The 26,583-nt window shown below is 41.1% G+C and overlaps 2 protein-coding genes across 4 annotated transcripts in view; one reads left to right on the forward strand and one right to left on the reverse strand.

Annotated features, from left to right (window-relative positions):
• Nucleotides 1-12,357, forward strand: part of Sltm (SAFB like transcription modulator) — a 48,113-nt gene extending 35,756 nt beyond the window's left edge. For both annotated transcript variants that reach the window (XM_021171768.3, XM_021171769.3), the window contains exons 10-21: nt 294-443; nt 969-1,072; nt 1,184-1,347; nt 1,791-1,876; nt 2,315-2,478; nt 4,991-5,171; nt 5,809-5,933; nt 6,969-7,133; nt 7,669-7,983; nt 8,157-8,301; nt 10,041-10,201; nt 11,702-12,357. In XM_021171768.3, coding sequence (XP_021027427.2) covers nt 294-443; nt 969-1,072; nt 1,184-1,347; nt 1,791-1,876; nt 2,315-2,478; nt 4,991-5,171; nt 5,809-5,933; nt 6,969-7,133; nt 7,669-7,983; nt 8,157-8,301; nt 10,041-10,201; nt 11,702-11,810 — 1,869 coding nt within the window. In that variant the 3' untranslated portion in view covers nt 11,811-12,357. The remainder of the gene's footprint in view (nt 1-293; nt 444-968; nt 1,073-1,183; nt 1,348-1,790; nt 1,877-2,314; nt 2,479-4,990; nt 5,172-5,808; nt 5,934-6,968; nt 7,134-7,668; nt 7,984-8,156; nt 8,302-10,040; nt 10,202-11,701) is intronic.
• Nucleotides 12,358-18,485: 6,128 nt separating this feature from the next.
• Mindy2 (MINDY lysine 48 deubiquitinase 2) overlaps nt 18,486-26,583 on the reverse strand; it is a 57,329-nt gene continuing 49,231 nt past the window's right edge. For both annotated transcript variants that reach the window (XM_021172371.3, XM_085844769.1), the window contains exon 9: nt 18,486-24,828. In XM_021172371.3, the coding sequence (XP_021028030.1) occupies nt 24,700-24,828 (129 nt within the window). In that variant the 3' untranslated portion in view covers nt 18,486-24,699. The remainder of the gene's footprint in view (nt 24,829-26,583) is intronic.

A 26,583-nucleotide genomic window follows, 5' to 3' on the forward strand; every position in this document is an offset into this window, starting at 1 on the left:
GCCCACAGTGAGCACACTGGTCCAAATCCACTTTCTTCCTGTTCGTCATTTTTGTACTATTTTCTTTATCGATGTCGTTTGTTTGGGCTGTATATTTGGGTAGAGGTAATATGTACTTAAAATATTCAAGGGAATTACTTTACAGGGTAGATTTTGGTCACAAAAATATGACCGGGCAGAATGATACCCATAGTGTATCTGCACTACCCTTTAATCTGAGTGGTCCTAGTTCTCAGTCTCCTCTGTGGGATGTGTACAGCTGTGCAGTTCTGAGGTATAATCTAATTTTACAGGTTTTAAGTGCAAAGGTAGTTACAAATGCTCGAAGTCCTGGGGCAAAATGCTATGGCATCGTAACCATGTCTTCAAGCACAGAAGTGTCCAGATGTGTTGCACATCTCCATCGCACAGAGCTACATGGACAGATGATTTCTGTGGAGAAAGTAAGTATGACTAATTTTTCAAAAAAGGGGATGTTAACAAGAGGCCTAATCCAAAAATCTGAAGTAAAACTTGTTTGAGTCTCATCAGTGGTCAAAATTTTTGATTTTGGTGCATTTCAGAGTTTTTGGTTAGGATGCTCAACAGAGAAAGTGGATGCAGATACCTGTATTCTAAACCAACAGGGACAGTGGTTACAGATACCTGAAGCCCAAGGTGTGGAACGGTGTCTGTCCAAGTAGTTCAGATACGAATAGTCAACTTGTCTCAGTCTAAAGCTTTCTCTGCTTTGAATGATAGTGCATGGCTATAATTCCAGAACTTGGGAGGGAGAAAGAAAAATCGTGAGTTTAAGACTACTATGAGCTACAAAGTGAGATCCAAACTTGCCCAGGGCTGTTCTTACAAGTGCTAAGATTACAGTCATGTGTGGCTGTGCCCAGCTCAACTCCCATTTATATAATGCAACTCTAAAGCTCACACGTTTAAAAAACATTTATTTATTTATTTTTGTTTAAACCTTTCAGGTCAAAGGTGATCCTTCTAAGAAAGAAATGAAGAAAGAAAATGATGAGAAGAGCAGCTCAAGGAGCGCTGGCGATAAAAAGAATGCAAGTGATCGGAGTGCCAAGTAAGGCTGACCGATAGCTCTCCAGTAAGACTGGCTTCTGATAGACACATGACTGCTTGGTACATAGCAAAAGTAGTTATTCTGTTTTTTTGTCTTGAATGATATGGTCAGGACACAAGCATCTATTAAAAAAGAAGAGAAAAGGTCATCTGAGAAATCAGAAAAAAAAGAAAGCAAAGATACTAAGAAAATAGAGAAAGACGAGAAGAGCGACGATGGTCCAAGTGGGCAGACTTCAGAGTCCATGAAAAAGAGTGAAGAGAAGAAGCGGATAAGTACGTCATGTGCCCTTCCTTCCCTCGGCCCTCCCAGCTCTGCTGCTGCTTGTTTGCAGTTCAGAAGGGACTAGTCTCAGATGCTGTTAGAACTGGGAGTAGAAAGGGGGATTTATAGACCAACTTTCCCTTCCTACTACAAGGACATATTCATATTCCTGGCTGTCTCCTTAAGTCTTAATTGACTTGGGTTTGGGATGTAGGTCCCCCTCCCCCAAATGAGCAGTGGTCATTGATTTGTGATATCTTACTGAGTTAGGATCTTTTGGAGTTATTGAAAGTATTTAATTGTAATTGTAAAGATTATTGTAATGTGTTTGCATTTAAGTTAGAATAGGTATTTTTTATATCAGGTGAAAAAACAATTTTATTCAATATGCTGCTTTTCAACAATATTTTGTAGTGTAGCCATTTGTTTATCTAAAGTTTTTTTTTTTTTTTAGGTTCAAAGAGTCCAGGACATATGGTGATACTAAATCAAACCAAGGGAGATCATTGTAGGCCGTCAAGAAGGGGCAGATATGAGAAAGTGAGTCTTCAGACGAAGCTGTCTACTGTTTGACCTGTTTCCAAAAGATAAAGCTGTTGTCATCAAGCTATTTTGAAAGATATAGTTTAAGTTTTTAAAAGAAAATATTTCTAGTTATTTGGACTTTAGAAAATGTTTGCTGATTTTATTTTTTATTTATGTGTATGAGTTTGCATGAGCTGTGTACACTTTGTGCATGCAGCATCCCACACTCTAACTCCTACATGCCAGAAAGTTAATGTGAGCTGCTTTGTGGTATTGGGAACCAAACCTGAGTCCTCTGCTAGTGCAGTAAAGACTTGTAACCACGGAAACCGCTGAGCCACCTCTCTAGTTCCCTTCATTTGAACTTTTAAAATGACCAGTGAAACTTAAAGTATGGAACCTCAGATCTGTTTAATTATTCTAGTCTTCTTATGTTTGTTTTTTCTTCTATAGGGTCATGGAAGAAGCAAAGAAAAGGAGAGGGCTAGCCTAGATAAAAAAAGAGACAAAGACTACAGAAGGAAAGAGATCTTGCCTTTTGAAAAGATGAAGGAACAACGATTGAGAGAACATTTAGTTCGTTTTGAAAGACTGAAACAAGCAGTGGAATTCAGAAGGTAGGAGGAGCGTTTTTGACAGCTGTTCTTAACATGCGTCTTTAGCTATAATCCAGCCTGCTAGGGATTGTACCCCTAGAAGACTGATTGTCATTCTAAGGAAGTGAAGGTATGACCTAATGACTTAAGTTTGCATAGCGCTCCACTATTTGCAAAATCCTTTTTTGTTTGTTATCTCCAACTCAGTCCTATAAAGTTAATTAAGCCCGCTATGTAATACTAAAATACAGAGGCCTGCAGAGGCTAAGTGACTCTTCCAATGCAATGAGCTAATGAGTGGCAGAGTCGGGACTCAGATCCAAGTCTTACTCCAAGTCCAGTGCTCTTTCCTCTATTTCAAAGCTGCTGCCATAAAAATTATGTCTTAAAGGAGGAGATAACTTCCAGGTAGTATCCGAGTAAGCTGCAGAGTTGAGCTGCTGTCGTAAGTTTGAGGGAACCTTCAGGGTTATTTGCATTAGTTTCTAAGTGAAGGCTTAGTCGCTCTGTGAGCTTTAGTGCAGCCCCTCCTCTATCCTCATTAAAGCATACCAAAAACCAATAGTAGATGCTTCCATTCTTAGTGCCAATGTCAACAAACCCACCAGATTTCCAGGTCATAGCCACATTCCTGGGTTTGGATACCACATGAAATATTGAGCATATTTCATCGTGTGCTTTTAATCTGTTAAATCTGCCTAGCACAGAGTTCACTCATGTCTCAGATGTTAGGAACTTTAAAAGCTGCAGCTTAGGAGTAAAGCCATTGCCTATGGCTAAAGAAAATGGTTCCTTGCAAAACACACCTTCATCAACAGTTCAGCATGCACTAGTACATCTAGCCCAGTGACCTTTTTAAAGTAAAATGTTAAAGTGTGCCCTCTTCACTTCCTGGGGAAAAAATGTATAATTTATCTGCTTCTGATCAATGTAATGATTTAGCAGTAATGTAAAAAAGAAAATGATTTGTAATGTGTGTGTGTGTGTATACACACATATAGTATATATGTATATGTATATATATATATATATATATATATATATATATATATATATATTCCAGATATAAATGTTTAGATGTGTAGAACATATATTGAACTAGTCAGATGTTTGTATTTTATTAGACTCACCAAGTATGTGAAAGCTACAGATATAGGCGGATTTATTTTTGTGTGTGTGTGTTGTATTGGTGAGTCATGTACCAATAGAAGTGTTCCAGGAGAAATGAGGGAATTTAAACATGATTTCTGAAATGGTATCAAATCTTGAGTAAAGCCCTCAGCAAAATATAATCCCCCCCCTTTAAGAAAAAGTAAATTTTGAGTTGTGTTATTGAAAACTTTATATAAACCTGTGCTAAAGCAAATAAACAAGCAAACCATTTATTAAAAATAGTTAAATTTTAGACTACCTTTTAAAGGCATTTGTTCTTTCTCAAGGGCACAGCTGTCCACTGTGGCATAGGAAAGGGTTTAAAAGTATTAGGTAATCTCTGCTCTGTAGGTTGTGTTCTTTGGTCTGTAAACCTGCATTGAGTGCGTGCACCGATGTTGTAGAATTCTTGGTCTCTACACACTGAATGGTAGTAACAGACTACCCTACCAACTTCTCTGTTCAGTTAAAATGCCACGTCAGTTTTGAAGGGAATAGCACTGACCCATCGAGAATACTGAATTACTAAAGCAAATATGCACGTGTGCAAGAAATGTAAAAGCTGCTTACCTGGGGTCAGGAAGTAAAGAAAAAGCACTAAGCAAGGTCCACTATGTGTTTGTACTAAATTGCCTTTGACTAAAAAGCATGGTCCCTGCACCTGTCTATTGCAGCAGCCTTTAAGCACATCGTTCTGCTCTAGAACATCTGCTACAATTGCTTGTGATTATAATGCCAAGCTATTGAAATAAAGTATGTACTTTATTTCAGGAGATAATGATATATTTTAGAAATTTTCTGTGGAAAATAATTGATAAAAGTGAGCCAGTTTTGATGGCACACGCCTATAATCTTAGTACTTGGAGACAGAGGCAAGAGGGTTTGTCACAAGTTCAATGCCAGCCTGGTCTAAATAGTGACTTTGAGGCCAGACAGAGCTACATAGTGAGACTCTGTCACAGAAAAAAAAAAAAACAGAAGAAAAATTGTAGTTTTATAAATGTATATACATTTTTAAAATGTTAATTATTGGGGTTTGGGGATTTAGCTCAGTGGTAGAAAGGCCCTGGGTTTGGTCCTCAGCTCTGGAAAAAACAAATGTCAATTATTGGGTTTTTACTATGGTGGTATTTTCATTTAACTAAATTATCTAATAGGCAAATAGTATATAAAATTTAGCTGCTTAGTGGACACTCCTATAAATATGATACTGGAATATGTTTAAAGTTTTATTTTGCGTTCTTTCCAATTACATTAAAATTATTAAGATTAATGTGGGATTTAAAATTGCCAATCATGAGGAAAAATTCAAATTCAAAGCTATTATTTTTCACACAGTGCTAGCATAATTTAAGTATTTCTAAATACTGATTTTTGTTAGACGAAAAGAGATTGCAGAAAGAGAGCGTCGAGAGCGTGAACGCATTAGAATAATTCGTGAACGGGAAGAACGGGAACGCTTACAGAGAGAGAGAGAGCGCCTAGAAATTGAAAGGCAAAAACTAGAGAGAGAGAGAATGGAACGCGAACGCTTGGAAAGGGAACGCATTCGTATTGAACAGGTGCAGTCAGAAAATCTTTTCATCTTGAACAACTCACCTTTGCAAACCCTGTCATTTTTTTGCCCTCCAGTTTGCTTTACTTCCTGTAAAGCTCCTGTAGATCCGAATGAGCACTGAAGTGTCCCTGACACTAGTTAACAGTGTGCTGAATAGTGACTTCCTTGTTGATTGCAAGTAACCTGTAGCTCTGCAGTATAATGGCAGCCTAATAGTATGAGCATAGGACTGAGTCCAGAGTAGTAGTAAGCCAGGCTCTGTCACCACCCCAGACTTAGAAAAAAAATAACAAGTAAGTATTTACCTAAGGCTGGAAGAAAACAATGCCTCTCTGCATAGTTGCCACCCAGGGCTTAAGGCACTTCAGAAAACCTAGTTTACTCATTCCTTTTAGGTGCTTTTGCTTAAGTCAATTTATTAAATGACCTCTGACCCTCCCCCACACGCTCACCAGTCTCTGCCCCTAGCCCTGTTATTTTACTGTCACCCAACAGTAGCTGTAGTCTAGATGATTCAAATGTAATGTATTTGTCCCAGGTATGTGCTCTAGCTGGTGCTTCTCTGTGATGGCGTCTTGGCCCAGATGTACACTTACCTTCTGTCTTTACTTTGTATTTGGTTCATTCCTGTGTGTCTGAAGGAACGGCGTAGGGAAGCTGAAAGGATTGCTCGGGAGAGAGAGGAACTCAGAAGGCAACAGCAGCAGCTTCGTTATGAACAAGAAAAAAGGAATTCTTTGAAACGCCCACGTGATGTAGATCATAGGTAGCTGCTTCCTTTCTTCCTTAGTGATTTGGCTGCCCTAGCAGACAGGAGCAGTCTGCTTTCTCTCAGCTTGCCTCTTCTAACACCAGATGATTTCTCATTAAAACTGCAGCTACACAGACATAATCAGGATTGATAGTTTTCAAAGTCAGGCCTTTAAAATACTTATCAAGGCAGAGAATAAACAAATGGAAGTCATGAATTGGTGTGTTTATATTCATGCTTCCTTGGTAGAGTTTAAAATATAATTTTTTATATACTTTTCTTAGTATAAGTTCTGAGCACTTTAGATTTTTGTTTGTTTTTTTGTTTTAATGGAGAAATGGGTGCTCTGGTCTTCTCCAGCTTCTATGAGGGTCACAGTTGCTGAGGCTAAGGATGTAGCTCAGTTTTGGAGTGCTTCCCTTTCATGAGACAGGTCCGGGGTCATCCCCTGCACTTTAAGGGGAAAAAGGAATAACTGATAACTGCTGGTTAGAATCCGTTATGACACGATGTCGGGAGTTTCCTCTTTTTTGTTTGAAGATGTAAGAACAGGAAGTTTAGGCTAAAAAGACGACCTAGTGGGCAGAGTGACTGCTGAGCAAGCATGAGATCTGTGTTTATACCCCCAGCACCCATGGAAAAAGATGGGTGCAGAAGTACGTGCCTGTAATCCTAGCTTTGAAGAGGCAGACGGGCAGATATCCCTGGAGCTCTCCGGACAACCAGTCTAGTTCATTCAGTGAGCTCTAGGTTCTGTGAGAGATTCTGTCTTAAGAAGTAAGGTGGAAGCAACCACATTACTCACAGGCACAGGTTTGTGTACCCAGACAGACACTTACATGTGTGCACACACAAAACACCGACAGTTTTTCAATACTTTCCTCCTCATATTAATGACATGGGATTTAACAGCTAATTCTGTCCCTGTTGTATCTTGAGTTTAGTAGCCTTTTATGTTGTTCACTGTTCCAACATATCTATGAATCCAAATGAATGCTGTTTGGTAATTATCAAATAATTTATATAAATGAGCAAAAATTTCTCTTCAAGGCGAGATGATCCTTACTGGAGCGAGAATAAAAAGTTATCTCTAGATACAGAGGCACGATTCGGCCATGGGTCTGACTATCGTCAACAGAGCAGGTTCCTTGACTTCAGTCACCGAGAACGGGCCAGGTTTCCTGACACTGCATCTGTGCAGTCATCCTTTGAAAGGTTGGTGGACACTACAATGAGATAGGAGCCTTGCTAGTCCCAACGTTGGTTCTCTGTAAGATCTTAGTGAAGTGCTAAGTCCACACTGAGTGTTCAGAACAAACTGTGTGTCTAGTTTTGGTTTTCACTGGTGGGAGAGCGCTGTTGTCTTCTTACCTTCAACTGTACAGAGGCTTTGGGAGGTAGGAGTTCAGACCAGCCAAGGCTACACAGCCATTTGAGCCTCTCCCCCATAAAAACCAATAAAATGTGTGAATGGGGAATGCTAATTTTGGATGTGCCATGGCTGTAAGTAACAGTAAACCATGCAGGCTGGTAGTGACTCCACCGATAAAATCTCTCCTGAAAAACAAACCAGCCTTTGTGTTAGACAGCTCAATTTAAAAGAAGATCATTGAAGTAATGAGGGCTTTTCTGGCAGCCTTGCCATAATTTCCCTTAAAAGAAGGTTTCATCACTATAGGTTATGCAGATCAAGTTGAAAGTCTGAGCAAGTCAACACTTCTGAGGACCTGTATTTGTTTTCCTTCAATAGACGGGAACGGTTTGTTGGTCAAAGTGAAGGAAAGAAACCGAGACCAGCAGCCCGAAGAGAAGAGCCAAGTTTTGAAAGGTACCCTAAAAACTTCAGTGATTCCAGAAGAAATGAGCCTCCACCACCAAGAAATGAACTTAGAGAAACAGACAGACGAGAGGTCCGAGGGGAGAGAGACGAGAGAAGAACAGTAATCCTTCATGACCGACCTGAGGTCACTCACCCCAGACACCCTCGAGAAACGGTGCCCAATCCTTCTAGACCAACTTCCTGGAAAAGTGAAGCGAATATGTCCGCAGAGAAGCGGGAGTCAAGGTAGTTCTCAGTGATCTCTCCACGGTGTGGTGTACTGTGCGCTCACATTACCGTGCACTCACTGTGCACTTACCGTGCACCGTGTGCTTACCGTGCACTGACTGTGCACTTACTGTGCATTTGAGGTTTTAAGAGTATACAATGAGGTTTTGATTCCTGTGCTATGTTAACAGAGTTGAAAGGCCAGAAAGATCTGGGCGAGAAGTCTCTGGACACACTGTGAGGGGAGCACCCCCTGGGAATCGGAGTAGTGCCTCAGGCTATGGAACCCGAGAGGGAGAGCGAGGAGTCATTTCTGACAGAGGAAGCGGAACACAGGTAAAAGCTTCATGTTGATGCTTACATTTTTCTCTCATTTTAAAAATCAAATTTTTATTTTATGGGTGTTTTGCCTGCCTTTATATATCTGTGTGCCATTTTTATGCCTTGTGCCTGTGGGATTCAGGTCTCCTGGAACTAGAGTTACAGAGAGATGTGAGTGGCGGGGATTGAAGCAGGTCCTTCAGAAGAGCAGCTGTGCTCTTAGCTGCTGAACTCTAGCCAGCCCATAGGAGATGCTTTTGATGAGGGTTTGGGTTTCGAGACAGGGTTTCTCTGGGTAGCCCTGGCTGTCCTGGAACTCACTCTGTAGACCAGGCTGGCCTTGAACTGAGAAATCTGCCTGCCTTTGTCTCCCAAGTGCTGGGATTAAAGGCATGTACCATCATTGCCCATGGGAATACATTTTTATGTTACAAGTTTTATGCCAGACAGAATTTGGATCAGTGTTTGTGTTATACACTTGAATACACACCAGGTTTCATTAGATCATCTTTTGGCATGTGTTGGCATGGGCATGCAAGCATGTTTGCTGTCCTCAATAGCTTTTCACCTTATTTTTTTGAGTCAGGGTCTCTTGCTGAAGCTGGAGCTTCAATTATGGCTGCTCAAGCTAGCTAGCTTGTTCCAGGGACCTTGTGTTTCTACTTTTTCCAGTGGCAGCTGCCACTCTTACCCTATTAATTTCTTTCTCCCCCTCCCTCCTCCTTCCTCTCTCTCCCGCAACCTCTTTGTTGTTGTTTGAGACAGAGATCAACCTACCCCTGGCTCCCAAGTGCTGGGATTAAAGCTCCAGGCTTCTTACCCAGCTTTTCTGTGGGTTCTAGGGATCTCAACTCCACTCATGTTTGGATGGAAAATACTATATGTACTAAGCCTCTCCAGCCCTCAGTGATACAAAGTTTGTTTTAACTAGAAAATGTTTTAAAATCTTGTCATGAACTATATCACTATACATCATTTCATCCAGCACATTTATGAAGTGGGTTCTTGATCTCATGGTTATCAAATATTAATGTGTCAGTACTTCATATTAATGTTTACACGAGTTCATTAACCTGGCAACCCTAGCCAAAACTTAAAATTAAGTATATGATGCAGTTACTGTTTTATTTCTACTAGAACTTAAGAAATTATTCTACACCAGCACTCCACATTCAGAAAAGTCTCCTGAGGAGGAGAGCCTGGCTTCTTTGTCAGAGAAGTTTATAATGTCGGTCAGTTGTGTGGCTGATACTGTATCTTAAGTGTGTGGATGCTGACAGCTTTGCCTAGGCTGGGGGTCAGCAGCCGTTGGCTTTTTTTCTTCTTCTTGGTTCTACAAATACTTGTATTCCTGTGTCCCCATACTTTGTATAGCCGTAAGGGAGCACATGTTCAGATTTCAGCGCTAAGTCCTACTGGGTAAAACAGGAAACCTTTCTGAATCTGTTTGCAAACTGTTGTCCTAGCTTGACCATGTACCCGTCCTCAGTCAGTCTTTAACTTTTGACCTCTTGTGTATATGTAGAGATCTATCCAGGCATTTGAAATGCCGGTGCCCAAATAGTGCTGGAGTAGTAGTGAATGTGGACACAGGAATAAAGGTACCGAGGCACTCCTGCCTTATAGGTGATGACTCCTTCATCTGTGCATTCTCAGACAGTTTACTGCTTTGCTCTGAGACTAAAGCACAACAGAGTGAGTCAGTGCATTGGGACTAACGGGCCAGGACTCATCTTCTCACGTGCTCTTCCCAGCACTACCCTGAAGAACGACATGTTGTGGAACGTCATGGACGGGACACAAGTGGACCAAGGAAAGAGTGGCATGGCCCACCCTCTCAGGGGCCTAGCTACCATGACACAAGACGAATGGGTGATGGCCGAGCAGGAGCAGGCATGATAACCCAACACTCAAGGTGAGTGACTAATCTTGTCATACAATTGGGTAGTCCTTTTCCTAAGGATTATTAGAGTTTTTGAGAAATTACATTGCAGTTAGTAAATCCCCAAGAATGCCCAAACCTTTCCTAAGAACTGAGTCTGCAGAAGACTGAGCTGGCAGCTAGTTTGTACACGACCCAGTCTTGATCTTTCTTTGTTCTTAGAAGAAATTCAAAATGGTGTCCATATAGTAAACATTTTTCTGATGCTGCCCCTTCCTCTGTGTCCAGCCCATGGCTGGTCTTCCTAGAGAACGTGTGATAGTCACTCTACCTCTGAGCATGGTGCTGGAACCACACATTTGGTTCTATCATTTACTTGCTTCAAAACCCAGTGGCTTCTGTAGGTCACAGATTTAACCCAGGTTCTCACCTGGCTTTATTGGACTTGATTTATTGCACTTCACTGCCCATTATGATAGAGTTTTGAAGTGTCTTTTTCCTGTCCCTTTCTGGCATCTGTAGTGCTGCTCTCAATATAAAGATAATGCAGGCCGGGCGTGGTGGCGCACGCCTTTAATCCCAGTATTTGGCAGGTGAATTTCTTGAGTTCGAGGCCAGCATGGTCTATAGAGTGAGTTCCAGGACAGTCAGGGCTACACAGAGAAACCCTGTCTCAAAAAACCAAAACAACAACAACAACAAAACCCAAAACAAACAAACAAAACCCAACAAAGATACTGCAAATATTACTGGCTGACTTTCTGGTAGATAGTTCATGAAGCTCTAGTGTGTACCACAGTCTCCTTAATACCACTAATTAAAGCTGACGAGAGAGTCCCACCCACAGCGACCTGGGTGGGGTTAGAGTGGCTTATGAATTAGGACTAGCAGAGAGAAACTGAAGGAGGATCTTGTTTAAGGTTTGCCTCTCCATAATTACATCTTGAGTATAAAGGGATTAAGAGGAAGTAGAAAACCTTGAAGGGGCTGTGGGTTTACACTTGGCACAAGTCACTGCTGCTGCAGTTGCTGCTGATCCAGGGTGGATTTCGGAGAAGCCTAGCTGTAGTCTTGTCATGCATAGCATTGGCTTCTGAAGAAGTGGGCATTGAAATGAGAGTGCCAAGGTCACGCTGTTGCAGCCCACCATATATTAGCTCTGTGCCTTGGACAGGATATACTTCCAGGCCCAGTGGTGGTGGCATATATCTTTAATCCCAGCATTTGGGAGGCAGAGGCAGGCAGATCTATTTGAGTTCAAGGCCAGCCTGGTCTACAGGGTGAGTTTCAGGATAACCAGGGCTGCACAGGGAAACCCTGTCTCAAAAAACAAAGCAGGATACACTTCCAGGTCTCAGTTTCTTCCCTGGTAAGGAGGGGTTGGTAACGAACGGTATGCACTGTACAGGACTAGGGTCTTGGTTGTGGTGAGTAAGGCAGAGAGCAGTCGGTGCCACTGAGCGTCAGGGGCTATGAAAGCAGCTTGTGATTGTTGGTTTGTTCTGACCTTTGTTCCCCTTTTAACTCCTTCAGCACTGCATCCCCAGTGAACAGGATTGTACAGATGAGTGGGAACTCCTTGCCAAGAGGAAGCAGCTCGGGGTTTAAGCCGTTTAAGAGTGGACCTCCACGGCGATTTTAACGCAAGCTTCCTGCTGTGGCTTCAAGATAATTTATTGAGATCTCCTGTAAACGTTCCCTGACTGCTTACTCGGAGAACCTCTGACTGCTTGAGAGTTCTAGCTGACTGTTGTTTTTCTTTATAAAAAATTTAACAAGATTTCTTTTCTCAATTTTAGAGAAGATGTTTAAATAGTTCTGTTGAAACTTTTCATAGTTTTGTGTACCATTCAACCTTTTCTTGCAGCACTGAGACCCATTTGAAAGGATTGGCACCAAGGCTGTTCTGTTTGGCACTGTGTGAACATGAGTGGTTTGCAGCTGAATGGTAGTGGTTTCATTTGCAGCATAGCTCTGTGGTGTCACCAGTGTTTGCTGCCTCCATTTTGAAGGCTATTTGAGCTTCAAAAGCCTGCTGTCTAATTTTTAGAGAATAAGATTGTCCCCTGCATTTCGGAGTATTATGTAACCTATTTTTGCAGAAGGTACTGTTACATTAAGTGCATCTGTGTATCCTGGTTAAAAAAAAAAATGTAATCTTTTTGGAAATAAACCTTCATATTCTGTATAGTTGCTAACGTATTGAGAACCTTTTTAATTGTAAACTGAAGGTAAAATTTCCATATAGGGAGCAACAGACTTGTTCAGGTTTGCATGGTATAAGACCATGGAGTTGAAGGAGATCTTGTCCAGTTTACTGAGTTGAGCAGATAAGTGCACTCGTGGGGGATCTTCATGTTTTGATGGATGGATCCCAACTCTCAGAATCTGTGATAACGTTCCCATCTTTCCAAAATAATGCTGAGATGTGGACGAAGCCCACAGTCTAGATGGGTGAATTTGTCAGGTTTTATGAGATTAAAACCCATACTGAGAGAGAAGAAGGGGGGAGGGGAGGAGAGAGACTAAGAGAATGAGAATGTATATACCTTTGTTTCAGTTTCGCGGGTAGTCCTTCAGCCTTCCTGCATGTGAGTCCCAAGCAGCAGGCTTGGGAAGAGCTCCAATGGCAGCTTTTGCTCTCTGCTCCTGAGACATGTGTCAAGCTTTTTCTAGTCATGAGTTGATAGCACAGTGGATGTGCTAGAAATCTTATAATCCTTTGTTACAGCATCTTCAGTAGGAAGACTCTTGACAATAACTTAGATCACCACTTACTTCACCACAGCTTTCCAAAACCCTTTATAGACACCAGCTACTATAACCCAGACTTCTGAATCTTGGTCCTGACATTGGTCTGCTCACACCTAGTGAAAGATGGAAGGACTGGTACTCTGATGTGGAGTTCTTTCTAGAAGTTCTTGCCCTGGATGTAGGGGTATGAGTTGTCTGACTCTGGGTGGTTGCAAGCAGCCAAAGGACTCTGGAGTCTAGTTCTTTAGGGAGACCCCCTTCCTTTTTGTTTTGTTTTCTTTTTGAGACAAGGTTTCTCTGTTCAGCCTTGGCTGTCCTTGAACTTGTCTGTAGATCAGGCTGGCCCTGAACTCTGAGATCCACCTGCGTCTCCATCTCCTAAGTGCTAGGATTAAAGGTGTGGACTGCCAAGTCCATCTTGGGAGCTCACTCTGAAATAGAGCTGAGCTCATATAATCTGTCCTTCTGCCCTATAGCTGTGTGTGTGTGTGTGTGTGTGTGTGTGTGTCTGTCCCCGTCCAGCCCTCAGCTTTGGAGAGGGTATGTGTGTGTGTGTCCATGTCCAGTCCTAAGTTGTGTAGTGTGAGAGTATATCTATATCAACTCCCATTTTCTACTTCCTGACACTTGAGAGTGGCAAAACAGAACCCTCAGTGGTCACTGCCTAGCTGGCTGTAGCCTGGGTTATGCTCCTGTTGGTGGCTAGAGTCAGTGTGACACTTTTGTGCTTTGGTGCTCATAAGCAACCAAGGGCACAGTTGGTGCCTGCGCAGTCCTCATCAGTACATCTCAGGAGAATCTTGTTAATGTTTCTCTGATTAGTTTTTTTTAACTAGTCTCCTGTCAGGCACAGAGGTATATTTGCAGCCTACTGAAATGCTACTAAAAAGTTAGTTTTGAAGAGCTGGGAAGATGGCTCAGTGGTAAGAGTGATTCCCCTACAAGCACAAGGATCTAAGTTCAAATCCCCAGCACCCACATGAAAAGATAGACCATGGTGCTGGAGAGGTGGCTCAGCACTTAAGAGCACTGGCTGCTCTTCCAGAAGTTCTGAGTTCAATTCCCAGTACCCACATGGTGGCTCATAACCATCTATAATGGGATCCAGTGCCCTCTTCTGGGACACAAGTGTATATGCAGATAGAACACTCATTAAAAAAAAAATCTTAAAAAGATGGGCCATGATCATGTGTGCCTCCGACTCCAGTGTTGGGTTAAAGTGTGCTAGCTAGAGTGAGACCACGTGTCAGCTTCGGTGAGAACCCTTGCTTGTCTCCAGGCACTAAGGCAAAGACTAATAGCCAATACCTGAAATCTTCTTTGGTCTTGCCCTAGGCATGCATACCTGCACCATCTATACACCATGCACTTAACACTATTTACAGCTCCAGATGAGGTTGCTCATACCTGTAATCCCAGAACTCTAGAAGGCTGAGGCAGGAAAGCCCCCATGTCTTCAGGGCCAGCCAAGGCTACCTGATGAGATCCTGCCGCAAAACAATAAAGGTGTTGAGGAAGACACCGGATGTTAATCTTGGCTTTACATATACATACATTGGGGCATCTACACATGAACATGCAAATATGTTTAAAAATACATATTTAGAGAGTGGAATATGTACAACCTACCTGGACTACCTAGACCATTTAAAAAAATGGTTGCAGGTCTTTGAAGGGCTGGCTATATCTAGTGGCTCGTAGTCTTGCCTAGTATGGAAGAGGCCCTTTGTTCAGTTCTCAGCACAAATAAATTCGTTGTGAGTGTTGCTAGCCTTTGCTTGTTCTGAAGAGGCAGCCCAGTAGTGTCTGTATACTGAGTTTTCTCCAGTTGCCATGCTTATAGCCTTTTTTAGCTTAGAAAACTTAAGAAAATTGCAGGAGTTGTGAGTAGTGCTGAATTACTAATTAGCAGAGTCAGTGAGAGGGTTTTATACAAGAAGATGGGTGCTTTCCTGCCTAGAGAAAGTATGGTGCTGTCCAAATGCTGCATTGCAGCATTGAGTTTGTGATGGTTTCAAACCAACGGAAGGCTTGTAGTTATAGAAAACCAGTGTGAGCCGGGCGTGGTGGCGCACGCCTTTAATCCCAGCACTTGGGAGGCAGAGGCAGGCGGATTTCTGAGTTCGAGGCCAGCCTGGTCTACAAAGTGAGTGCCAGGACAGCCAGGGCTACACAGAGAAACCCTGTCTCGAAAAACCAAAAAAAAAAAAAAAAAAAAAAAAAAGAAAACCAGTGTGAGCAAGATGCTAAACTCAAACTTCACATGCAAAAGAATGCAAGTGAGAATACAAGGCTTAGGAATTGCATGGGAAGCACTTGGCTTGTACTTCTGTGGCTTGCTAGACAGTCACCTAACACCTCCTTCCAGTCCTACACCTCCTCCATTGCAACAGTTTTGAGACCTTCCTGGGAAATGGTTATTTTTTACCCCCATTCTTCATAAAGTACAACATTAATCCATCCTCTTGTCTGCAGATGAATCTTTTCTTCTGTCCCCTACAAATACTTCGTATTCTCAGGCTCTTCAAATTTGACATATTCAAGCCAGGCACAGTAGTGCACACCTGTAACTTTAGCAACAAAGGAGTCTTAAGGCCAGTCTTGGCTAAGAGCCCTATTACAAAATTCAACAAAAAAATCTGGGTGTGATGGCATATGCCTATAATCTTAGCATTTAGGAGGCAATGCAGAAGGATGAGTAGTTCAAAGCCAGCCTGGAATATGTAAAGAAACTGTCTAAAACAAAACAGCTGAGTGTGGTGGTACATAATTTTAATCCCAGCACTTTGGAGGCCACTCTGGTCTTCAGAGTCAGTTCTAGTCCAGTCAGGCTTGTGCAGTCAGACTTGGTCTTCTTCAAATATATATTATATATAACACAAGGGTATTAGCTGGGTGGTGGTGGTGCAGGCCTTTGATCCCAAGGTTCAATTCGCTAGTACCCACATGTCAATGAAAAAGGATCTGATGCCCTCTTCTGCCTTATGTGGGCATTGCACAATATGGTACTCAGATATACATGGATTCAAAATATTCATACATATAAAAATAGTGCAAACATCTTTATAAAATTTAAAATGTTGTTCTTTGTGAACATGCCCATTTCTCTATCTCCCCACTCCCTGAGGCCAGTGACCTTGCCAAAGAGCAGCTTCCCAATAAACCTGCATTTAATATAAAAAATTAATATATATTAATATATATTATATATATATATTAATTATATATATATAGGCATGTTTCTATCTGTATGCATGCATGAAGCTAGATCCTTAAGAACTGTAGTTACAGGCAGTTGTGAACTGCCTGAGTGGTACTGGGGACCAAATTCTGTTGCTATACAAGAGCATGGGCATGCCCTTCACTGTTAAGCTGTCTCTAGTGCCATGCCCTCCCCATGATGGAAAGTTTCACTTGCAAGCAAAAATCTAAGGTTTCTTACTGGTTCCATGGTAAGCCATTCTCAAATATAAACCCAGGGGCTGCCTGAATTTTTGATGCTAGTTCTTCTTTCTCTCCAATCCTGTTCTTTCCATTGGGTCAAAATATGAATGAGATGTCAGCACATGCACACACACTTCAGGGTTTTAGTGTGTGTCTTGCACTAAAATTTCTCTGTTATCTGATGCTACGTCAGATGGAATTTTGTGCATGTGCACACAGAGACTATAAGTCAGTCTCAAGTGTCCTTCCTCATGTGCTAATACACCCTGTTTGGGGGATGGGATCTCTATAATGGCTTGCAGCTCAATGATTAGGCTAGGCTAGGTTAGCGACCCCCTGGGATTTGAGTATGTCCTCTACTCCATGCACACCCCATGCCCCATGTCTTAATTTCTTCTTTATTGCTCTGATAAAACACTATGACCAAAGCAACTAATTGGTTTTTGTTTTGTTTTGTTTTCTTTTTTAAGTGTTTATTTGGGCTTATGGTTTCAGTGGGTGAGAGTCTATGATGGTGGAGCAAAGCAGAGAGGTAACAAGTAGAGGCAGAGAGACACACTGAGAATTACACAAATCTTTTGAAACCTCAAAACCTGCCCACCCTCAGTGACACAGCTTCTTCAAAAAGGCCACTTCTCATCCTTTCTAGCTATTTTGTCAAATGGGGACCAAATATTCAAACATGTGCCTTTGTGGCCCCCCTTTTTAAAACAAGATTTATTTACTTATTATATGTAAGTACACGGTAGCTGTCTTCAGACACCCCAGAAGAGGGCATGAGATCTCATTTCTGAGTTCAGTTCCCCTGGAGTTGGAGTTACAGGTGGTCCTCTGCAAGAGCAATCCATACTCTTAACCGCCGAGTCATCTCTCCAGCCCTTTATGTCCTCCTGCGCATCCTAAAGCAGTTCTCCAGCCCAGCCACTGTTGCAGTTTATTTTTCTTTCAAGTTTTGTATAACTAGAATCATACAAAAACATCCTTAAACTCAACGCAGGTTTTGCATTTGGGCTGTGTTGCTGTGTCCGTTCTTTTCATTTTGCTGTGTAGGTTTTCCTTTGAACATATGTACCACAATTTTCCTGGGTCTTTACTTATTGATGGAAGCTTAGCTTGTTTGCCATTTGATGAAAAAAAGTTTTGAATATTTGTGTAAAAGCCTCTGTACATGTTTTAATTTCTCTTGGGTAAGTAGGCTTGGAATCGGCAGGGGTTACATACAGCTTGTTGGCAGTACTCCTGGTGTTGGCTGTCCTATGGCTGTAGCGTGCTATCTCATTGTGGACTGAATTTTTTTAACTCTTGAAGAAAAGCCTGTGTTACTACCTACCAGGTTGTTTCACCCAGCTACGGGGTTGGGGGGGGGCGGCAGTTATTGATGGCAAGTGGGGAGAGGTTTACTAGTGTTCAGGATTTCCCACTGAACTAATCTGAATAATTTCACAAGTCATCTGGCTTCTGTTCTATTACTGACATCTTTTAAGTATGGATGTAGTAGCCTGACATTTGAGACTCTAAATAGGAGTGTGGTTGAAGTTTGAACTTAGTCACTCAGTAAGGGAAACTGGCCTCTGGTCGATGCCCTTTAGAACAAAATAACGTTTGTTTGAAACTTAAGGTAATGTCTCACTCCATCTCCTAGGCTGTCCTTTAGCTCACATCACTCCTTGTGCTTCAGCCACACGAGTACTGGGGTTACCGCTGTGGACCACCATTAGTGGCCACAGTAAGAGGTTTTAAAAGCTGCATAATTCTTGCCCATTCACATTCAATACTGAATTTGTGCTACAGCATACACTGCTCTGAGTCACTTATCAAACAGATTTGGATAGCTCAGTGGGTAAGAGATGCTTGCAGCGCTAGCTTGGCAGCCTGGAATCCATAGTGGAGGGAAGAAGCGATTCCTCTCAGCTCTGCCTGCCTGCCTGCCTGCCTGACTCCAATAAGAGAGCTGTGTGATGTGGAGAGTCTTCCTCACTGGGGCTGAGGTCACCACTCTGTAGCTTAGAGTTGTTTATTAACTGTCCCTTATGTCAAACATTGATCTTAAGGAGTCTCAGGTCAGTGTGGCCAGCCATACAGGCTGCAGCTTAGGGTGATGAGTTGACAACAGAGAATGTTCAGTCTAAATATCAAAGTTTATTGAAATAAAATATAATCTATAATAAAAAATACTACGGTGTTATTCACTGGTTACAGTTTAAAGTATATTAACAAAAACATCCAACGTTTTAATCCAACGATGACACTACACTTGTGTTACAATGAATTTGAGATTAAACACTGGATAATACTGAATCATTGAGTAATCAGAAACATTGTTTACTTTCCCACCTATATTCAATGTCTTTTCAGGAGTAGTTTCCAAAAGTGAAACTTGAAATTTAAGACATAATTTTTAGAGGTGCTCTTTGCAAAATTAACATTTAAAACAGTTTATTTCACAGAAATCAGCTGAGCCCTGCGAGGGGTAGGTGCATCTTGGGTGCCTTTTTTCAAAGAGCATATTCTATCTGCGGCTTTGTGTCATCCCTCCCTACTCATCATTCTTCACTTGCATTTAAAGAAAGAGAATGGATTCTCAGACGGAGGGAGGATGCTAGGACAGACAGGAAACGGGAGTTGAGGCACTCAGTCCCCACGGTCAGTTGAGAGCCCATTCCAGCTAGCACACAGTTCCATGTGCCATAGCAAAGTGGGGGAAGACAACCTGTTTCTTTTGCTTACAGCTATTCAAAATGACAGCATTCCATAGCTTGTTGCTCTCCCAAATCCACGTTTCAACCTCGTTATTCAGCCCATGTCAAGGACGAGAGTCAAATGTGCTGGATTCAGGAGATGAGCTGCCCACAGATTATCCCGTCCACCATTCTGCAGTCACACAGCACTCTGCTGTTGTCTGGTCTTAGATGTGGATCTGTGATGACAGCTGTCATTTTGAGGAAAATAAGTCTTAACAAAAACTACTAGAAAATTCCTGGGAAGTGAAGAGACACTGCACCTTGTCACAGTGGTTATGTCATACAAATAATGGTGGGAAAGAACAGCAACAAACATTCTGACAAACCAGACATCATTTTCAAAGATCAAACACCAGTCTCTGTTTTCAAACTCATTACATGAGTTAGAGCTGCCTCTTAGGGCGTTTCTGTTAGGGTGTCGTCAGCAATTCATGATTTCTAATGGGCACTTCAGCTTTCTGACTTTCCACATAGAGATGTAAAATGACTACTGGAGCCAAAGGAGTGAGCACTGCCTGCCAAAGGGCTCTGCTCTGTGCATCCTTTACTTACAGGGCTGCCTTGCCTCTCCAGATGTGACAGTATAGGTGTTAAGAACAGTTAAAAGGTGACCAGTAACAATGATGTGAGCTGAGGAAGTCTTTACAAGTCATGCTAGATAAAATGGACACTTTCTGGGACACGGGGGCTTTTGTTCTTTCTTTTACCGTGGGGCAAGGCTTACATTTCCTGTCTCTGCCATGGTAGTTTAAGTAGTTAATGGGAGGGTATTATGCCCTAAAAATACCAGCTTATTAGACAAGTCTAACTTTTGTCAGGACAAAGGACCATTGAGTTTGAGGCAAGAGTTGAAGATTTTTACCCTGTTTGTTGAGTTTAGTTCTCTTGAGTTCAGAAGATAGAAACTAGAATCCTACATGTAAAAAAATATATGCATATATTAATGTTAAGCTCTATTTCCTAAGAGCAGAAACACCAGGATTAAGTAAAGACATGCATAAATTAAATTTTAGATAGATTTTCAAAGTACGTTTTCTAGCATCCTGCAAGGTTCCCTCCTGTTATATCTTCTCTGTAATGTATTCCCTTTAGGGAGCTTTTAATTTAAAGTTATTTTAAGCTGTTACCTAAGAAAAGTAAACTCAATTCTTCCTTTTACGGTTTAAAAAGTGTCAGGCATCAGTAACAAAAGATGCCAACTTATCAGAGAACCACAGACTCTAAGGTTCACACATGGTCCTTTAGGGTTTCTTGCTTGCTATCTAAAGGATTTGACTTGCACAAGATCAGAATTCATGTTTACACTATGCCACGAATAAGTTGTCTACACTGACCACAGTGGAGAGAGCAAAGTCAGTTCCTGGAGGAACTGCTCTACCCTGGAAGGACTGACCAAAGGGCTCTAAAAGCTAGATCTGTAGAGGATACTGGGAAAACAGATTTGTAAAGTGCATTTTCTATGCTCAAATAAATTCCTGGTCTTGACACTAGCTTACCAAATACAAAAGCAACTGCAAAATATATTTTTGAAAGCCACGATGCTACGTTCAAAGAATTCTACACATTCTAACAGCATAAAAAACCAGATTGGAGTCACTATAAAAGGTCTACACATTGGAGAACCGTAATGTGCAGTGTCTGTGATGATCTCAGTAGCTCTCAGTGCTAGAGTATGGCATTTACTCAGGAGAACCAAGCCTGGGGGTGCGTGGGGGAGGACTTAGGGGAAAAGCCTGGGGGTGCATGGGGGAGGACTTAGGGGAAAAGCCTGGGGGTGCATGGGGGAGGACTTAGGGGAAGAGGAGCACCCTGCACATAGAATAAACTGAGGCACACAATGATTGCCAAAACAAGACAAAGTCACGTTTGTTTTTGGAATCAGGGTCTTACAATTTGTTCAGTGTGCCCTTGAACTTAGAATCCTCCTGCTTTAGCAAACCGGATGACAGGTATGTATTATTAACGCCCTGATAAAGTCAGGTTTAAAACACCAAGTGAGCCAGAATTTCCCGACTGATTCATTAAAATATCAATAAATGACTATCTTTAATGTCTCTGTCTTATTTTGTGAAACAGTTTTTCAATTTAAATTGTAAGTCTAAGACAGTGTTAGGGTACAAGTTTGTAAGCTTTCTGTCAAAACATATAACTGGTACAATGATTTACAAAGCAACATGTAATCAGTTTGCTGTTTGCTTTTCTAAAGGAAGTTTCAACAGATGAGTATGGTGATAGTGCCTGTAATAGTGGCAGTGAGAAGCTGAGGCAGGAGGATTCTGGGTTTGAAGGTAGCCAGGGCTACAACAGTCGATTCCAAGAAAATTTAAGCAAGACTGAGGACAGTTCTAGAAATTCTTGCCTTAATTTGCAAGGATTTTACAAACATTTGTCCACATGCCAACATGGACAGTGAACACAAGGCATACCTTGCTCTCTGGTCCTCAAGGTCTGAAGTTGAGTTTATGATTTATGGAAAGCAAAATGCTATGAAGCTTTTGTGCACGTACAGAATGGCTAACACTGAGTTTAGTAAACTAGCATCTGACATTAACTTGCTTAGGTAACAAGATCAAGGAGCATGAGAAAGAATTCAAAACATACTATGTGGTAAATTGTCAAGCTATAGAAAAGGGAGGCAATAAGAACACACACACTATATATATATATATATATATATATATATATATATATATATATATATATAGTCTTCTAGAACCTAATTCCAAACTTAAGCTTCTGACTTGCTCAAATCCTAGCCTGACCTTGAAGCATGGAGGAAGTTATTCTACCCATTCACACTGACTGGGCATAAGGCCAATGCCTTGATTAGCTGCCAGTGTGTCTATATACATCTACTAGGAATTGAACCCAGGGCCTTGTGCATTGCAGGCAAATGCTGTACCACTTGGTGATACTCCTAGTGCAGGTAGGTGTCTGTGAATATTTTTAAATATTCACAACTTTTCTGATAGTTTTCAGGTTGCTTTGAGACCTAAACAGAAGTCCTGGAAACCTACTTCAGAAACACATGATTCTAGGTACTGATAAACTAGCACAGGTCACCAGTGAGAAGTGCACATTAATACAGACTGGTCACTAACCTTAAGAGTATGCTCTGAAAGTAGGAAAAGTGCCAGGGACCGCATCTGCTCCTCTGCCTGCCTTCTGCTAGCTCTCCTGCATGAGTCAAATGTGCCTGCAATTTAGCCTAGAATCATTAAGCTCCAAAATGTTTAAATTGTAACGTTTGTTAGCAATATATGTATAACAATGTCAAATATTACAAAGTATTGTAAGGGAAAAATCCCTGAAAATACCATTTTCAAAGTCCTATTTACCCAAATAAGCAATAATATGCTTGAATATCACTTGCTACCTTGAGTAAAACATAGGAAATAAATACATGGCAGTTTAGAACCTTGACAAGCCTTCAAGGACAGGAAAGCATATTTTAGAAATTTGTTTTAATAGAGTCAAACATTTAATCTCTTCCACAGTAATCAAACATCATAGTAAGTTTGATATGACTCTTGTCACATCAGAGCAGGCAGGATTAACAAGCACAGTGCTTGGCTGATAGTGCACACTGACTGACTCTTCATCTGACACCAATGCTGATGGTTTTCAGTGAGTTGTGTGTTTTTTTGTTTTGTTCTTTTCTTTTTGGAGTGCAGTATTGGCAGTATTATCTTTGGAAAAACTAAGATAGTAAAAAATAACGTAACTTTTATATATAGATTCTTCAAGGGCAATAACTAGATAGATATTATAATATAATTATGGAAAAATATGCCTCAAGCATACTTTTTATAATTACTCAAGGTTTATTGTTTCCTAAATTAAAATATTAGACTGTTCTGGGAAAGCCCACACTGAGATTTGAGCTTTCTCCTCTATCAGCAGAGCACAGTCATGGTGTTTATGCTGAGGTGAGGTCAGTCCACCCAAACGGTCTGATCTCTGACCATTCGTACTCACTCAAGGTTGGAATCAAGAGACTTACTTACCAGGTATTTTATACACAAATGTTATACCCCAGGCAGGTTCCCTGATTAGTTCCCACGCTAGTATAGAAAATCTGAAGAAACCACAAAGGACATAAACAGACATGTCATATAGAAGGATAAAAAGGATACAGCATGGCCCTGAAGGGTTTTTCCTCTTAGAACAATACTTTTCATAAATAAAACTCTACTTTTTACATACATATTCAGCCTAAAGCTGGTTTGGGATCATGGAAAACATCAATGACAATTGTCCTAAACTCTCCACTATTTTCTTTTGGTAGTCTTTAACTGCCTCCAGACCACAAGGAATATTCTCTAACTGGATGTTCAATCTGTGATGCTCCGGAATAAAATTTACTGAGGTTTAGGATAAATCACACAGCTATGTGCACTGGCAATAATCTTCAAAAATGACCGAAACAAACTCTAAATACAAAGTATATAAAAAAGCATGTTCAGGATAGTTTTCCAAATCGTATCTAGAAATACAGTATGTGCTGCCTCATCACAAAGCTGAGTAAATATTCTTTCAGAATCCTAGAAATGATGTAAGATGTCTTAGGTTTATTTGGTTCTCATAAGTTAAAAAATCTGATTGCTTTTACATAAATTCCTTTAGACTCCTACCTACATTTAGAATTTTATTAATATCTTTTCATTAGAGTCAAGAGATTAACTCTCCTTCAGAAATGTGCTTTTTGTTGGTTTAAATAACTATGCTTAATTTTCTAGCAATAAACATGATTTAAAATTTAAGGTTCAAGGTAATTCTAGAAAAAGGTAGACAGTGAACGCTGCTCTTCTCTGTCCTCATATGTACAAGGCTGAGCCTGAGTGTGGACTTCTCACTCATGTACCACATGCTCATCAACCAGAAGCCACCGCTCAGGTTCTGAAGGGGTTGAAGTTTTTCAACATCTCACAGCACTACAAAGTCAGTATCTCATCTGGATAGGTTATAAGTATTAGTGTCAACGTATTTTTTTTTTTTTTGCTATTTGAAAATAAAAAATATTTTTTCTATCTAAATTGGATCCAAGCTCCATTATCAGTTCTCAAGGTAATAGCTAAAATGTACATTACTAAAGAAAGGTAAAGCTGTCCAAGGGCTGAACCAGTTCAATGTACAATGAAGGGTCAGTATTCCTGCTCTCTCTCCCTCCCCTATATTAAAGTCCTCGTTCCTCATGGATTAGAATATAATTTAACAATGTAAAGTTTCAGAAATAGTTGTGCTAACAATTACATCTTGAGAAGGATCAAACTCATTCAGTGATCTCCATCCATTGTCACACAGAACACAGTAGCTTACTAACTGATTGGAGTTGCAATGTCACTAGACATAAAATAGGAGTGATATTCTCATTTGGCTACAGTGACAACACACACCAGTTCCGACCTGTAACATAAAACTCCAGCTCATAGAGAGTGTATGGTGTAACTTGAAAAAGCTGATTGTAACAAAGTAACAACCTTCCCCTGGAAAACATGAGCAAAATCCATTGGGAGATCAGGCACAGACGGTAGGGACTGGGTCTTCCTTTCCGTCATCTGCATAGGTGGTTCCCACAGACGTCAGCATTCCCTACAAAATCACACAGCTATTTTTTTCCTTTTCTTTCTCTTTGTCTTTTTCCCGAGGTTCCTTGCGTTTCCGTTCACTATTCCCAGGCTGTTTTATACTTGATGGAGAGGCTTGTGCTGGCTGGCCCTGCTGTATGAGAAACACAAATGGGAAGGGATGACTAACTGTTTCTGGGCACTGAATCAGAGCTAGCTAGCTAGAGCCACAGAGACAAAGGCATCCTTACAGAAACAGATGCTTTGTGGGCACAAGGGCACGGCTTCTGCTCACAGGTGTTAGGGTTAGGATAGGAGATGCCCATGGTCCACAGCTGGCCTGTTGCTGTGGGAGGTTTGGGCATCTTAGAGAAGAGGCCTAGCTGGTTCACAGAAAGGCGGTGTGAGGGATGTGGTAGGGTGTGCCTTCCTGCCTTGGGTCTGCTGCTGCTTTCTGATGGGAAGGACAGAAATTCTGTGCTACTACCTCCTACTTCCACCAGCCACGTCTTCCTGGCCATGATGAACTGCACCCTCTACCGTAAGTCACAACAAACCTTTTTTTTCTAAGTTGCTTCTGTCGGGTGTGAGAGAAGTAAATATACAAGATATCTCATATAAAAATAATGTATAAATTACTGACTTAATGTCTTAACTATTGCAAATATATAATTATAATTATTTAGGCTTCTAGGTTAAATATTTATGTTACAATGACAATTTTGGTAAAATATATTTCCTCAGGATTTCATTAAATATCAGAATAAACAGATCTTAAAAGTAAAAGAAAAAAACAAGAATCCTGAGAACTGAGAATATAAAATAGTGTTTTATGAACTTGAACAAAATGAAAAGCTGATTCTAACATAGTAGGAATCACCTGCTAAGCTTGTGTAGTTAGTACCTGATTTAAAGGCAGGAGTTTTACATGTATTTTAATGGAGAAAGGAAGGGAGAGAATATGTGTGCATATACTTGTGTGTTGTGAGAAAGCAAAGCTAGGGTGTACATCTGGTGTCTTTTGTCACTCTCAGCCTTATTTCCTTGAGAGATGTTCTCTCACAGAGTCTGGAGCTAGGTTGGTGGCTATCAAGCTGCTGAGATCCCTCTGTCTGCCCACCACAGTTATAGGTGCAGAGTTCTCTCTGGCCTTTTATGTGAATGCTTGGGATTGAACTCAGGTCTTCATGTTTGCACAGCAAACACTTTTACCTGCTGAGCCATCACCCTAGCCCTTTAATGGTGAATTCTGTACGTGGTTAAATGAGATCCTAAAAGGCATATTGTTTTCTTGTGTACCTATGCCAAAGAGAAGGTTCTGGCATGGTGTAGGTTAGCATAAAAGAAAGGGATACTTTCTAATTTATTAAATGAGACTTGCTTGTAGAACTTGTGTGACAGTCATATTTTACTGCTTAAAATATGAACAACAACCCTAACAAGGAGAGAGATGCTACCCTATGCTGAATATATACTGGAAATTGAGCTAAATGCCAGTCTATAGAAGCCTCAGGATGAAGTCTTCTGGTTTCCTGATAGGGGGAGGGGCCATGAGAGGCAGGATGATGAGCAGGTGTTTGCAGTGGGAAGAGAGACCCAGCAGGAGTTATGCGCCCATGTCTTTCTGGCTCCAAACACCGCACTCTTCAGCAAACCCTTAGGCTGCCTCTAACTCAAAGGCAGCACTTAGTTCAAGTTGGTTTATATTTGTAGCTTTAAATAACTTAAGAAAAAGGCTGAATAATCTTATCAGAACCTCTAAAAAAAGCATGTTCATGAAATTAGAAATGTTAGAATATCAAAAAATTTAGAACAATGTACAAAAGTTCCACAGGTAGGGCAAGAGAGAGAGACAGACAGAGACAGACAGAGAGAGACAGAGACAGAGACAGAGAGAGACAGAGAAACA

Source organism: Mus caroli, unplaced genomic scaffold, assembly GCF_978045245.1.
Source record: "Mus caroli unplaced genomic scaffold, Mus_caroli_1 scaffold_11, whole genome shotgun sequence".
Classification (NCBI taxonomy): domain Eukaryota; kingdom Metazoa; phylum Chordata; class Mammalia; order Rodentia; family Muridae; genus Mus; species Mus caroli.